General features: G+C 50.8%; 3 protein-coding genes across 3 annotated transcripts; all 3 read right to left on the bottom strand.

The window, feature by feature from the left end:
* Window positions 1-357: 357 nt before the first annotated feature.
* Window positions 358-1,576, bottom strand: NFIA_075690 (TFIIH/NER complex subunit TFB4; the record flags this gene model as incomplete). Its single annotated transcript, XM_001259535.1, has 2 exons — window positions 358-1,469; window positions 1,531-1,576. 2 exons carry the CDS (start codon window positions 1,574-1,576, stop codon window positions 358-360), a joined length of 1,158 nt encoding a protein of 385 aa, XP_001259536.1.
* Window positions 1,577-2,371: 795 nt separating this feature from the next.
* NFIA_075680 (glycerophosphocholine phosphodiesterase) lies at window positions 2,372-6,154 on the bottom strand (the record flags this gene model as incomplete). The annotated part of the gene is made up of 4 exons (XM_001259534.1): window positions 2,372-2,611; window positions 2,669-3,069; window positions 3,128-5,950; window positions 6,019-6,154. 4 exons carry the CDS (start codon window positions 6,152-6,154, stop codon window positions 2,372-2,374), a joined length of 3,600 nt encoding a protein of 1,199 aa, XP_001259535.1.
* A 3,184-nt stretch (window positions 6,155-9,338) lies between these two features.
* NFIA_075670 (UNC45-central domain-containing protein) lies at window positions 9,339-11,977 on the bottom strand (the record flags this gene model as incomplete). Its single annotated transcript, XM_001259533.1, has 2 exons — window positions 9,339-11,774; window positions 11,897-11,977. The coding sequence occupies 2 exons, from the start codon at window positions 11,975-11,977 to the stop codon at window positions 9,339-9,341; spliced, it is 2,517 nt and encodes an 838-aa protein (XP_001259534.1).
* Between the last annotated feature and the right edge of the window lie 1,178 nt (window positions 11,978-13,155).

Genomic DNA, 13,155 nt, shown 5'->3' with positions numbered 1-13,155 from the left:
TGGACCTCTGCCTTTCTCGCATAGCCGTTTCGGAGACTCGCTATTTGCATACCACGCCTATGAGTGGCACCCTTACTGCCGTTAGAATGCTCCTCTGCGATTTTCGTGCACTGGTATTCTTTCAGGTTGTAGTATGGCAAACTTTGGTGAATTGGAGTCTCCTTTGGCGATCCTCGCAATTCCTGGCATGTACCCAAGACTGGAATGTCTTCTCTGCACCGGCTTTCAGGGCCGACAGACCTTTGAAATAGGCAGCATAATGCAAAGCAAGAGCTTCGAGCAAATAGCCCAACATATGCAGTCTAGAGTCTGACCTTCCCTGGTAGTAAATGGTTGCACTTCGAACGGTGGAGGTTCTCAAGGGCCCGGTGTAGGTGTAGGTGTGGGAGTTGCGGTCGCTGATGCACCGTTGGTGCGAACCTTCTTCTTCTTCTTCTTCCGAGCGACAACCGCCGGCTTGGCACCGTAGTCACCCATCTCGAGATGGGTACCACAAGTAAGGCAGTCGCCGTTTTCAGGAGGTTCGCAGAAGATACTCAGGCAGATTGAGCAGACAAAGCCGATATCGACGACACGGCGATGGCAGAAGCAAGCGGCACGGAAGTCGACGTCGACGCGCGTTGGTATGACCAAGTGTCTCCGAGAGCGCTGGTCAGGTAGGAATGCCATCATCAAGTACTGTAGTAGGCCGCGAGGCTCGGAGAGCGACATGTAAACTCCCTTGGTGGCATCGGACGCCTGCTGCAGGAACACCGCATCCCCGCTCAGCTTGCACACATCGATGGGGATATGGAGCCGCTGACAGGCAAAGATACAGTTCATGATCGGGATGTACTGATGTGCCGAATCCGTCGAACCGCTCACGGAGATGATCAGAATGCGCGACTGCAGACCCTCAGCCCCAGTATCCGTCCCAGCCCTACCAGCCCCGGAGCTGCCAGCTTCAACCGCCCCCGGCGGCCCAGCAGCGGTTCCTCCATGAGCGTCCGCCCACGCAATCGATCGCCGGTTGATATGGCTGAGAGCCAGCGTCAGCGCCCCCGCCATCATCGTCGAGGTGGTGGCCGCGACGTCCGCGCCGCTGGTCGAGTCCATGAGCTCTCGCAGGTTGCGGGTGACTTGTTCCTCGACGATGCGGAAGGGGCGGTACTTGTTCACCTGGGCCGCAGCAGATCCTGCTCCTGCTCCCGCGCCGGACCCGTTCATGGCAACATCGCCGTCTTCATCCCTCCCTGTCTTGCTGTTGCTCTTTCCATTGTCCTCTTTGGTCTCGCGCGGGTACAGCCATGTCGCCTTTTGGCTGTGCGATGCGACGACCGCGACTTCGTTGGCGTAGTTGCAGGCCAGATGGGCGTTGACGAAGACGAGGATGTTGGCTATCGCGGTGGAGAGCGGGAGGGAGTCTTTGAGGAGGGCCCAAGCATGGGGGTTTGTGTCGAGGACGATGGTCAGCAGGGAGGGGGCGGGATCTTTATATTGGAGTCAGCCGTTCAGTAAGGTAGATATTTCTATCTCTTGCGGCGATCTTACCGCTGGCACTTGTTTCGTAGTGCTCCGTCGCATCTACGGCGTTCATTTTTCTGCGTCCAGTCGGGAGGTAGGCTGAGGGAGGTAACGATGTAGATGCAGTGAGGGAGATGCGTTCAAATAATAACTGGATCGATCACAGCATGGTGAGGGCCAGACAAGGTCGGATAGTGGCTGGTTGGCCAGTCCTCGAGCTCAGGTCGAACCTATTGATGCTTGTCTTCAACGTCCCAAAGATCGAATGTGGACACCTCTGGAAAGGGAATAGGTCTTGTCTAGTTAGTATGCCGTAGCGGGAAATCCAGGGTGCAGATTACTGTCAGTGTCTTCTGGTGACCTGTTGGTGATGAGAATTAGATGAATAGAAAAGCCAGTCACGTGGGATGAAGCAGTTCAATGTTACTCCACCGCCTTTATGCTGTCACAGGATGGTGTAGACAGTATAATATTTTGAGCCAAGAAACGAAGATATTCCATTATGTAGTGGAAATCTGTAGTTGACCTTCACTTTTCTGAATGTTCAGGATTTTACTATTATTATTAAGCCTGTCTCACACTCCCATTTTGCAACAGGTTCTACCACATGGTCTAGGGATTGACATCATCAGAAACACGAAAAGCAAAATACACACTTTCCATCACCTAGCGACTCTTCAAGTGACAGTAGGTGAATAAAGCTTTGTAGAAGCAGACATGGAAATGCGAAATCGACCATTCAGATATGTACAGATGCAGACAAGATTATCGCGAATGATGGAAGTAAGTGTAGCCCGGATTACTTTAACCTGACGCTGAGGCAAAAGTCGCACCTGATGATTGCAATGTTTGGATAAACAGTAAAGCCTCACTGTGGATTGAGTACAGCCTGCTGTTTCACATGGAGGTGGTCATCCTTCTGTTCGGTTTGTTCAAGGACAGGTATCTGGATAGACTCCTTCAGTGCCTCACGATTGGGTTCAGCCAGCGGGCTTGGCTGCGCAGATGGGGCCGGAGTGTCGCCTTTAGCTTGATGCTCCGTGAGACCCTTACGGATGGCGAGAACGGAGTCGACGATCACGGCATCGATTCCCTCGGCGACTTGGAGCTATTCGGAGTTTAGTACAGATCGAGAAGCCACGCGTGGGTAGCATTGAGGCCTTACCTTGACGTTTGCTGGCTCATTATTCAGCGTTCCGTAAGATACGCAGACAAGACCAGACTCCTTCACGACGCGAACCAGACGCGGACAAAGTACCAGTGGCTCAGCCTGGGACACGACGCCCAGCAAGCTCCAGCGAGAAGCAAATCGAATAGCTTCCTGCAGACTGCTGGCTCGGATGTCGCTGACCGGAGACGCGCCAGAGTCGGTCAAGAAGAGCACAGGGATGGAAGGCTGCTTGAAAGCGATCAAAAGACAGATATCGGGGTTGAAGCTGGAAAAGATCATGTTGCGCCCCTGGCCGTGGTCGTAGGCCATCTTGAGAACCGTATCCACGAAGGAATTCAGCTCGACGGCGTAAGTATCCATCTCCTCCTCCTCGCTCTCGAAGAGCATGGGGTATTCTGGCGATCTTGGTCAGATCGTCTCGTAACTGTTCTTCAGGGGGTTGCGAAAACTCACTGAGTTCAATATTGAATCCAACCGACTTCGGCAGCTTCTTGAACAGCTCCTCCAACGTTGCAAACGGAGCTTGGATGTGATTGCCACGGGTGTTGCCTTTGAACCCCTTCTTCTTGAAATCCCGCGTGTGTTTGATTCGCTCGTTCAGCTCTGTAGTGTCATATTCGAAGTCGCCAACGGACATTGATCGGGGACGGAAGCTGGGACTGCCCATCTTCTTTCCGGTAGCGTCAGGCGACTGATACGGAGAGGTGGACCGGCGGGACACGCCGCTCTCCCCAAGCTGAAGGAATTGCTCAAGTGTCAGAGTATGAACGGGAGCATCAATCCCCGTTTCGCTGACAAGAAAATCATGATAAATGACAGGGACATGGTCTTTCGTGAGCTGGACATCAAACTCGACGTAGGAAGCTCCCAAATTGGCAGCCGCAATGAACGACGGCAAAGTGTTTTCCCCCAACTGTAAGGATCTGCGACTGGCCAAATTCTTCCCTAAACCACGGTGTCCGATGACCATGGTCGAGCTCATGCTCTTGTAATATGTCCTGTTGCCAGTAATCGACATATTTGGATGCTTGAAAGGCGTAATAATAAGGAAGTTGAATGTCACGGAGCCAATGACTTCCAAGGTGTTGGCAGCCATGATGGGAACCGTGGAGTCACCTTTGAGATTGATACGGTGAGACCCAATCGTCGGCTTGACGCTTGAAAGCAGAGCAACGCCGCGTCCTACAATCTGATCCTTTGAGCCAGCATATGTGGGGATAAGATCAAACAGAAGCCTGACCTTGCTTGGGTCTGCGGCATGGAAGACGATCGGTTCGGTAGAGATGTTATCTTGTACCGGAAGATCAATGATCTCGGGCTCTCCTTCAGCTCCATTGGCCGATACGACGATGGACAGAGCCGTATCCAATTGAGTAGAATGAGCGTTAACCATAGGAATACGGTCAAGATTCACTGCTTCCATGTGCTTTCGCATGTCCATAGTGCCCAGGCTGACCAGAATCATGGCCTTGTCGGTGAGATACCGATGTCCAAAAGTCTTAATAGGTTCAGTGCTCCGCGGCGCAGGACTCCCGCGTGGGCTAACATTAGATCGTCTCTCGGTAAGGGAAGATTGCGAAGGTGGTGAGGATTGGACAGAAGACACCGAAGGAACGGGGATCGCAGGCTCAGCTTCCGTTACTTCGGGTTCGGGTGTCACTTGTGCCAGGCGTCTCGCAATATCAAGATGGCCTCTCAATGCAGCATGTTCCTTGGCACTCCAGCCCGAAGAGTCGAGTCTCTCAAGATTGGCGCCAGCTTCAATGAGCAAGTCTACAACGCTCAGAGATCCGTCGACGCACGCAACGAAGAGCGGCGTCCACGAATAAGTATTTTCAGTAAGCTCAGTGTCCGCCTTCTGATCGTCAGTGCCCTCAAGCAGGATCTTTGCGCACGCATCGTGACCAAACCGAGCGGCCACATGCAGCGCGGTTTCGCCCTGGTCATCCTGGTAGTTGATGTCAACTCCAGCATCCACAAGGAGTTGCACTATATCGAGGAAATTTGCCTTGGTGGCTAATGCCAAGACCGCGCTGGATTTCGACACGTGCTTCCGTATGGAGGCTTTCTTCTCGGAAGCACCCTGCCAGTTCTCCGCCTCCAATAGTGCCCGTGTCGTCAGCGGGTGACCGCCAACAACACTCAAGTGCAAGGGAGCCCAGCCATCGTTATCCTGCCACTGCGGTGCATCAATGCCTTCACGAACATCAAACATATCCCAAGCTTGCAGATGTTCAATGATGACCTCGCATACCACTTTGAACCCATACTGTGCACCATAATGCAGAGGGGTGCGTCCAGAAAGGTCTTTGGCTAGCAATGCGCCGCGCTGATGGGGCTGGAGTTCGTCCAGAATAAACTGCAAAAGTGAAACTGAAGGGTCGTCTCTGTCCAGAAGCTGGGGATGATTCGTCTCTTTTACCACTGACCGCGGTGGCTGCATGGTCGGAGGAGCAGCGGGGGTGATGTAATGAGAGGTTTCCAGCGAAAAATCGAGCACCATCGAGGCGGACGACTCTGAGTCAGTAGACGACTGCGCCCGTCCGATAGAAATAACCAGACGATGGATACAGTTGCGCTTATTAATGTCGTCCTCCTCGTCGAGCGAGTCGATTCGGCCAAGAAGGACTGAAATGCACGCCTTGGAACGATAGTAAATAGACCGCTGAAGAAGACTTTTTAAAACCTTGGGATAGACCGCTTCTCCAATATCATCCGCAGCTTTCTTCAGCGTCTCCATTAGTTCCAGGAGAACATGTGTGTCATCCTTGCGCAAAGCCTCGTCCACCTCAGCGAGCATGCTTGGGGGCAGATTGAGATTGGGGCGCGAAGGTCCTTTCTTCAAGGAAAGCGAGGATCTCGTGGAGCTTGCATCGTCGATGACCTTCTGGTCTCCAAGCACGGAGAGCCAATCGTTGATTGTCTTTAAAGACTCGGTGACTCTTGCGTTCGAGGCGAAAGGCAACGGATCCACTTTAGTCTCCAGGTACGTCTGCTGTGCCTCGACGCCGACCTTCTTATCAAGCTTCTTGGTAATTTTGACGAATCCACGACGGTTCACTTCGCCGTACCACTGCAACTTGCGCAGTTGACCACGCAGTTCGAGCAATGCCGCCAGGAGATCCTCCACATCCTCTGAATCAAGCTCATGCCCTTTATGCAGGGAATGGCCGTATCGCTCTTCCAGCAACTTCAACCGACGGGAAAAGTCCGCAAATTTTTTGTTGTAGAAGTAATCGACATCCTCGAGATTTCGATCGAGGGAGTAGAAGAATTCTGCATGACATCTTTACGTTAGTAGGCCGCTTCGCCTCGTGGCGTATGGCACGGAGACAGAAACCCACCCGCGAGATCCGCTTCACAGCCAGCTTTCACCTCCTCTGCCGCGGATTTGATCAGTTTCTTCAAGGCCTTGTACCTGATGTACGAAGTGCTCCATTCAGGAACGACATTTCGAGGCAAGTTGCGCCCAAACTTCATGATGGAAGGCCGCAATCGTAGCCTCTAAGTAGAGCCAAAAGCGCGCTTCGTCTGCTCGGAGAGATTGAGGTTTCTCTCAACAACGCGCAGGAGCGGATTTATGGGATCAGGAGGAGAAGGGATAAAAAAATAAGGAGTGTTAGGACAGCGAACAATCGGAACTTTCAAATAAACGAGCAAAGAGAAGCAAGGAAAGGGGTATTGGAAGGTCTCGACAATAGCTCCATCTGTCAGTCTGTGGGAAGGACTATGCGTTATGTATGGATGTTGTCTCAAAGAAGTGGAAGATGGAAGACTCTTTCACCCCAGTGCGTCAAGGACTTATAGGTAGTGAATGCGACTGGGGCCCCGGCGATGTTTTGAGAATTGTCTTTGGCAAACTATACCCTCAAGGGTTCCGAGTTAGCACGTGGTAAAAGTAAAACCGGCCAGAAAGATGCGGTGAATAAAGCCGGGTGAAGGCAAGTGAGTGCAAGGAGGACCTTCAGAGGCGTTTCTAGTGAGCAGACTGTACCTTTTTAGACGATAGTGGATTCAGACCATCAAAACAGCTGCGAGTGATCAAAAATTCAATCAATCGAGGGCAACGCTAACGATGAGAAATCTGCAATGTGGGTCAACCGGGAGATCGGTAGAGAAATGATAATGAAACGCTCGGGAATAATGTTAAGAAAAACGGAGATGTCTCTATGATGATAGTAATAAGAAGAATGAAGGAACCTGGTGGGTAGAGAAAAGTGACCAACGAGTGAGAAATGACAGAGGAAGCACACCTTCGGGGAAAGATGGCGATTCTTTGACTGATGCTCAGCGGCGTGGGTATCAAAGACACTGTGATTTGTCCGCCACACCTTGTTGGTTCCAAGGGCGAGATGTCGGACACTCGGGAGTCTCTGTCTGCATTGAGCCATGATTAGCACTCCTGGGTCCTGTTGTTGTTGCTGTCATCTTCGAGGGAGATTCAACGGTATTCTGGAGTCGACACATACCCTGAGACTGCCGTAGTGGTGGCAGTATAACGTCAAGTAGAGATCAGGAGTAACTTGAGTGTACTACTCTAGCAGTAACATCTGTATGAGGCTATTTGTACACCTCTAGTAATAAAGGAGAGAATTGAAGCTTGCTGTGCAATGGGATCAAGTCCAACTATATATAACCTGTCAGACATGCTCGTCACGAAGCTCAAGGATGATTCTCTAATGATGTATCTCCTCCATATGTTGGGCCAGTCCCACTCGACTGTCCAGCATCCAACAAGATACGTGGGGAAGATTTACGCCCATCGGCTCCTCGTTGCCAATGGGAGATACAGGACAGAGAATTCAGTTCCCCATTTCTAAATACAAACCGCGAATCAAAAGAGAAGTACGGAGCAGGTATGTACACAGTATGCTCATTGCTCCCCCTCAATGACGGGAGATGATTATCTTCGCTATGACTGTCAACCGGTTGCATGTGGCTTGTCCGCACATGTTTGATTCCTGCAGTGGATGGTGGGGATGTTCTCTACTGCAGCTATATATCATTCCAGCTGGATTCAAACTATCAAAGCTCCTGCATGCCCCTGTAGGATTGGCATCCCTCCGTCTTTGTGTGAGTACTTGATACTCCATATTCACTGATGAGAACTGTCGGTGAGCCCCATCCATGAGATCGTCTAGGTTCTGTGAGGTGATCATTTGCTCTCCGACCTCTTCCCCCTGCTAGTTGGATCGAGGTGTCGCGGTCTGTAGGTACAGTCTCCCACTTGAAACCCTACGATGGAATCCTTATCAATCGCGATATGTACTTCGGTGTCACACAATGCACCAATAATATCAATCATATCCCATTCCTTCCCATACATTTCAGAGTGCCTGTTCTCTTATCCTTCGCTCCGTCGTCCTATCCAATCTCCAATAATGCCAGATTTCACTAATACCCCTGCCTATTGTATATCCCTTTTCTTTCACTTGCATCTCAGCCATCATTCCCTCTCGTCCCCTAATCTTCCGTCAGACAACATCACAACGCCCTGCCGTTCCCCCTGATGATCAAAAAGTTTTTTATCGAATTCACCACCAGTGGATTCAAATTACTCAATGGCAAATAAGATATCTTCCGTCTTCCGGTTATACCCCACCCATTGTAGTGTGATAGAGGGGTTGCCAGTAGGCAATCCTTCTATCTACAGATCTACTTCGTACTAAATACTCCTTACTATCAACAAAGTATAAACTACCGAATAGAAAAGAAAAGAGCGCTTCCCGAAAGAAAAGGCAAAACATAACCATGCAATGCCATGTACTCCATACTCCGTAGGGCATCACGAGCCTCTTCCATCTCGGAAAGGCTATTCTTTCAGCGCCACCGACTATTTGCAACCATTCCTCTATTATCTAAGGGGTATCTACAGCTCATGCCATTGCACATAATCGATCAGCAAGTTAACGTCCGGAGAGTATATGCGCCGATGTGGCACGGGTCAGATGACTACCTACAGAAAGACTACTGTCTCATCGCCGTTGAACTTGACCCTTCCAGTTGCCATTCTTCACCGGACCCGCGCGTCTATTCTAGGTCTGCCGGTGTTGTTTTGCTTTTTCTGCATACAGATAATAGACCGACCTTTACCTTCAGAGTAAAGGGGGCAAGAATGGATAGGGATGGCTTGAGTTGACTGCGCACATGACGAATCTCGTGACCACTCCCAAGGTCAGTCCTTTGTTCAGTCCGAAGAGAATTGAGAATTGAATTTCAATCAAAAGGGGTTCGAGCAGTTAATTAAAGTGTGAATTCGCATTGCAAGTCGTGTCTATGGAGATTCTGCGAGACAACCTGTAGAGGAAAAAAGATAAATAAAATAAAATAAAAAATAACACCTAAAGTAAAACGCCGAACCCTCCCCAACGCTAAGTAAACAACAATAACATCCTCTGCTAAAGGATAAAAGGAGATCAGCAGTAGTCGTTACCGAAGAACAGGAGCACAAACAGCTCAGCAGAAAGAGAAGAAAACGAGGTAGGGAATCACACAAGTGGCTCAGAAAATGCCGGAAGCAAGCCTCGGTAGACACAACCCATTGAAACCTCGCCATATAGATGGCCCCTCCTTATATCCCAGTAACTCCGTTGAACCTCAACAACGTGTTGCCGAGAAACAACCATTTGCTTCAGAAACAACCAGACAAAGATTCTGACGAGGCTTATTTGCTCTTGACTAGAGGTTTCAAAGCTTCTACTCCAGTCTGGAGTATCGCCGGGTTCGACGTTTTCTTCAGCACACTGGTCAGGATATCGACCCCTCCACACTTCTCCACCATTTGTTTTGCGCGCGTAGAGATGTCGCCAGTTGCCAAGCAGGTCAGATTCCGAATACACGCGACACCCCGGTGCACAAGCCCTTCGTCGTCTTCTTTACAAAGACCCAGGAGTAGCTCCACGCCTCGCGGCCGATCGAGGATGCCCGCAATAGCAGCATCAAGCTCGGTAAGCATAGCCAGTGCACCACCGGCAGCTCTGCGTGTCTCCATGTCATCCGTGTCAGTGAGCGCCAGCAGAATGTGCAGCCGCTGAGCAGCCCGCTTGGAGCCATCAGCAAACTTCGCTACGCCAGACTCGCACGTCATCAAATTGCAAACAAGTTCACATGATGCTCGTTGAATCATAGGGCTGCTGGAGAGTAGGAGGTCTTCGACAACTGTCCATGCATGGCGAACTATGGCCTCCGCTGCAGACGGATCCGGGTACGATGCAAGATTCGTTAGAGCAAGAAGGCTCTCAAACACGGGTAGCAAATCGCGCGGCTGCTCCGCAGTCAAGTTGCCTACTTCAGGCGTCGTCAACAGACTGGTCAGAGGTCGAACGGCTGAGGTGATCTGAGGGATTCCGGAGGATGGGAAAACGAGGGACGGGTTGACAGAGATAAGTATACGGGCGAGTGCATGTGAAGCGCTCTGCATTGCCTCGTCAGAGATCGAGCCCGACGTGCCTTGTCTAGCAGACCCCAGGCTGAGAAGTAGCTTAACCGCGCCTTGTTGCGCAAGAGTTCCTCTAGATTTGCGGTCTCGGGACAAAGAGAGCAGAATTTTGCTCACTAGCCCCTGCGCGGAAGGCAGACTGCTCTTGCTGCATTCGATGAAAAGAGGCATGACCCCGGCCTGAACTACCGCGTTGCAACGAGCGATGACGTGCTCGTCGTCGTCCAGCGGATGCGGCCCAGCTCGTGCTGTCGCGCCCGAAGCGTCTGCGTACGCTTTGAGTTGGGACATCTTCTTCTGTTCTTCGGTCATCGAGGGTAGAAACTGTGTTAGATTCAAAATGATCATCAGGCCACCATACAGCACCGATGCGTCGGCGATACTGCCTTTCAGCACCTTGATCAAATCTTTCAAGAAAGCAGAATCCTTCGCAAGCTGCTCCTTTACAACTGGCTTGACAGAAGAATAGGCCAAACCTTCGATTGCGTTCGAAACACTCTCGTCCTTATGCTTCGAGATCTGTTCCTTGAAGCGTTTGACCAGCTCTGCTGTCTGGCCGTCCTCCTCATGATCTTTACCATTGGACGTGGCGGGATTCCCTTTCTCAGAAGCCCGAACCTTCGCCAATATCACCGCTGCCAACTCTGAGCTCTGATCGTTGCCATTCGTCAAAAGGTGAGAGAGCCAATCGGAAAGGTGCTTAGAAACAGCATCTCGACAGGCCTGGTTTATGCAGGCTGCATTTAGCAGCTCCAGGATGGCCGTTTCTACGTTCCGGCTCTTCATGTTCCTCGAGGTAAATGGCGTGAGAGAACTGATGAAACTTTCCGACAGGAACAGGGAGGCCGCAACATCTGGCACAACAGGGAAAACGGCAGCGAGGGCGGAAAACGCAACTATGTGGTCGTCATTGCGTGCATTCCTCACTTTCGTGGAAAGAAGTCGCGAGAAACGCTCCTGCCCCGTTTCCTTCGAAGTTTCGAGGTACTTGACTGTCGCGAGAGTTGCCTGGCTCCTCACCTCGAGAGGAAGTCGGATGTCCAAGGAGGCAAGGATCACGTCAAGTCCTTCGTCATCAACCAGATGTTGCAGCTTGACCGCGTCGACCGCGAGTAGGCGTGCAATACCTTTCAGTGACCGACCATCCAAGTCATGTCCCGATTCCATGAGCTTAGCGATGAAGAGCTGGAAGAGTTCGCTTTCACAGTGCAGGCGCGTATCCTCTGATGGCCACACGGCATGATCCAAGACCACGGTATCCAGGCAGACTGCCGCCCCATCACCCCGATCATAGATCTCGTCAAAGAAAGTCGTGACAGATACCTGAAGTCGGTCCGAAAAGTATTGCCGCACGCTGGCGTTCTGGCGCACCAATCCGGAGATAATATCATCTTGGAGCGAAGATAGGCTAGAAGGTTCCCGCGCTAGTATGAGTTTGACGCATTCCAAAGCCACCTCCTCTGAAGGTTTGAGACCATCGGTGCGGAGATAGAGAGCTGCATCCTTTCCCGCACTCTCGTCCTTTCCAGAGGTATATCGGCGGCAGAGGCCTAGCAGGTAGTGACCATTATTTTCCTCTTGCTGAATCTTGATAATGGCAGCTTGAACAGTTGGATTTTCTGGTGCTAAGGAAAGAGCTTCCCGGAGATTTCGCGAGGCAGCCTGCGGATAGGATAAAAAGTTAGCGGAGTTTGGATAAAAATGGCGGACCCATAAGAGAGCACGACCGATGTCAACAAAAACAGAAGAGTAGAAATAAGCTAGATAAAAAGAAATGAGCATACCTCGCGGTGGCCAGCGTCTGCCAGCTCAACAGCCTCCCGAGTCAGATGTACAGCGCGCTCTTCGCCTGTCGAGTGAACCATTTCAGGCTTGATAAGAGGGGCAGGAAGAAGGAGGGAGGGTCGCGGACGGAAGAAAGAGATTGTAGACCAGGTGTGAAGACAGGTAAGAAGATGCAGCAGAGCAGAAACCAGTAGGTTATCTCTGCTTGAAAGAGCTAGAGACTTAATCAAGCTCTAATGATAGCAGAAGTCAAAGTGATTAGCAGCAAGGTAGTGTTGGCGGTACTTCAACCCACAGCCTCCGAAGTGACGGTCGAAGAACAAAGAACACATGCAATCATGGAGATTATAAAGGGAGCTATGGCTGTCCAAGTAATCAGGCAGGCCCTGAACAAGAATAGACAGCAATCAGGTCAATGATGCAGTTGTGAAGGTTATGCAAATACTGTAAGGAAGTTAGGCTAGGTTGCTTTTTTTTTGTCGTGATCATACCTCTGTAATGATTCCGTGGACAATGAGTTCCCTCTTGGTAAATAATACAGCCCTCCAGACCACCAAAAGGAAGCAATCACTGGGCAAAATGACTGCTGAGTTAAGGAATCTTACGTTGGATTACATTACATACGGCAGTGGCGGATAAGGGTAATTCATAATACGGTACTTTGATACATCGACTCGGCGGAGTCGGCGCCCCTCCTGCATCAGCTTCATCAGCTTCATCCTACGATCATCTCATTTCTATCTAGCGCGTAGCTACAGCTTGGCACAAGACTCTCGTCTCAGTATGACCGACTATGACCAGCCTCACTGTTGGCAATGCTCGTTGTACAATAGTCTGAAGATCAATTGCTTGGCAGTTATCGACGATCCCTCGCTTGATGTAATTTACCTTGGCCACAGAAGTACATGGATGTTCGGTAGAACTAATTGCTGATAATCGAAATTGACATCTAATCGCAATGATCTTGATTATTCAAAAGTTTAGGTAGAGATAACAAGCGGCGCCAACCACAGAAGCCAATGAAACCACGTTGCCCACTCTCGGCCGCGGGCCTCCACTACTGAGCCCGGAGTCCACCTCCCACATGCCGTGCTGGCTGCGACAGTCCGGCTTCCCTGTTCAACAGCTTGTTTCGGCCTCTGGATAAACTGGAGAACTGGATTACTCCGTATTTCGGCATTAATCAATGCACCCGCCCAATGCACACCGTCCAATGCTTCCAAGACTTTCTCTTCCCAGAAGTACTACTAGTGTCTGT

This window comes from Aspergillus fischeri, genomic scaffold (assembly GCF_000149645.3).
Source record: "Aspergillus fischeri NRRL 181 1099437636264 genomic scaffold, whole genome shotgun sequence".
NCBI lineage: Eukaryota > Fungi > Ascomycota > Eurotiomycetes > Eurotiales > Aspergillaceae > Aspergillus > Aspergillus fischeri.
This window is presented reverse-complemented; position numbering and strand designations above follow the sequence as displayed.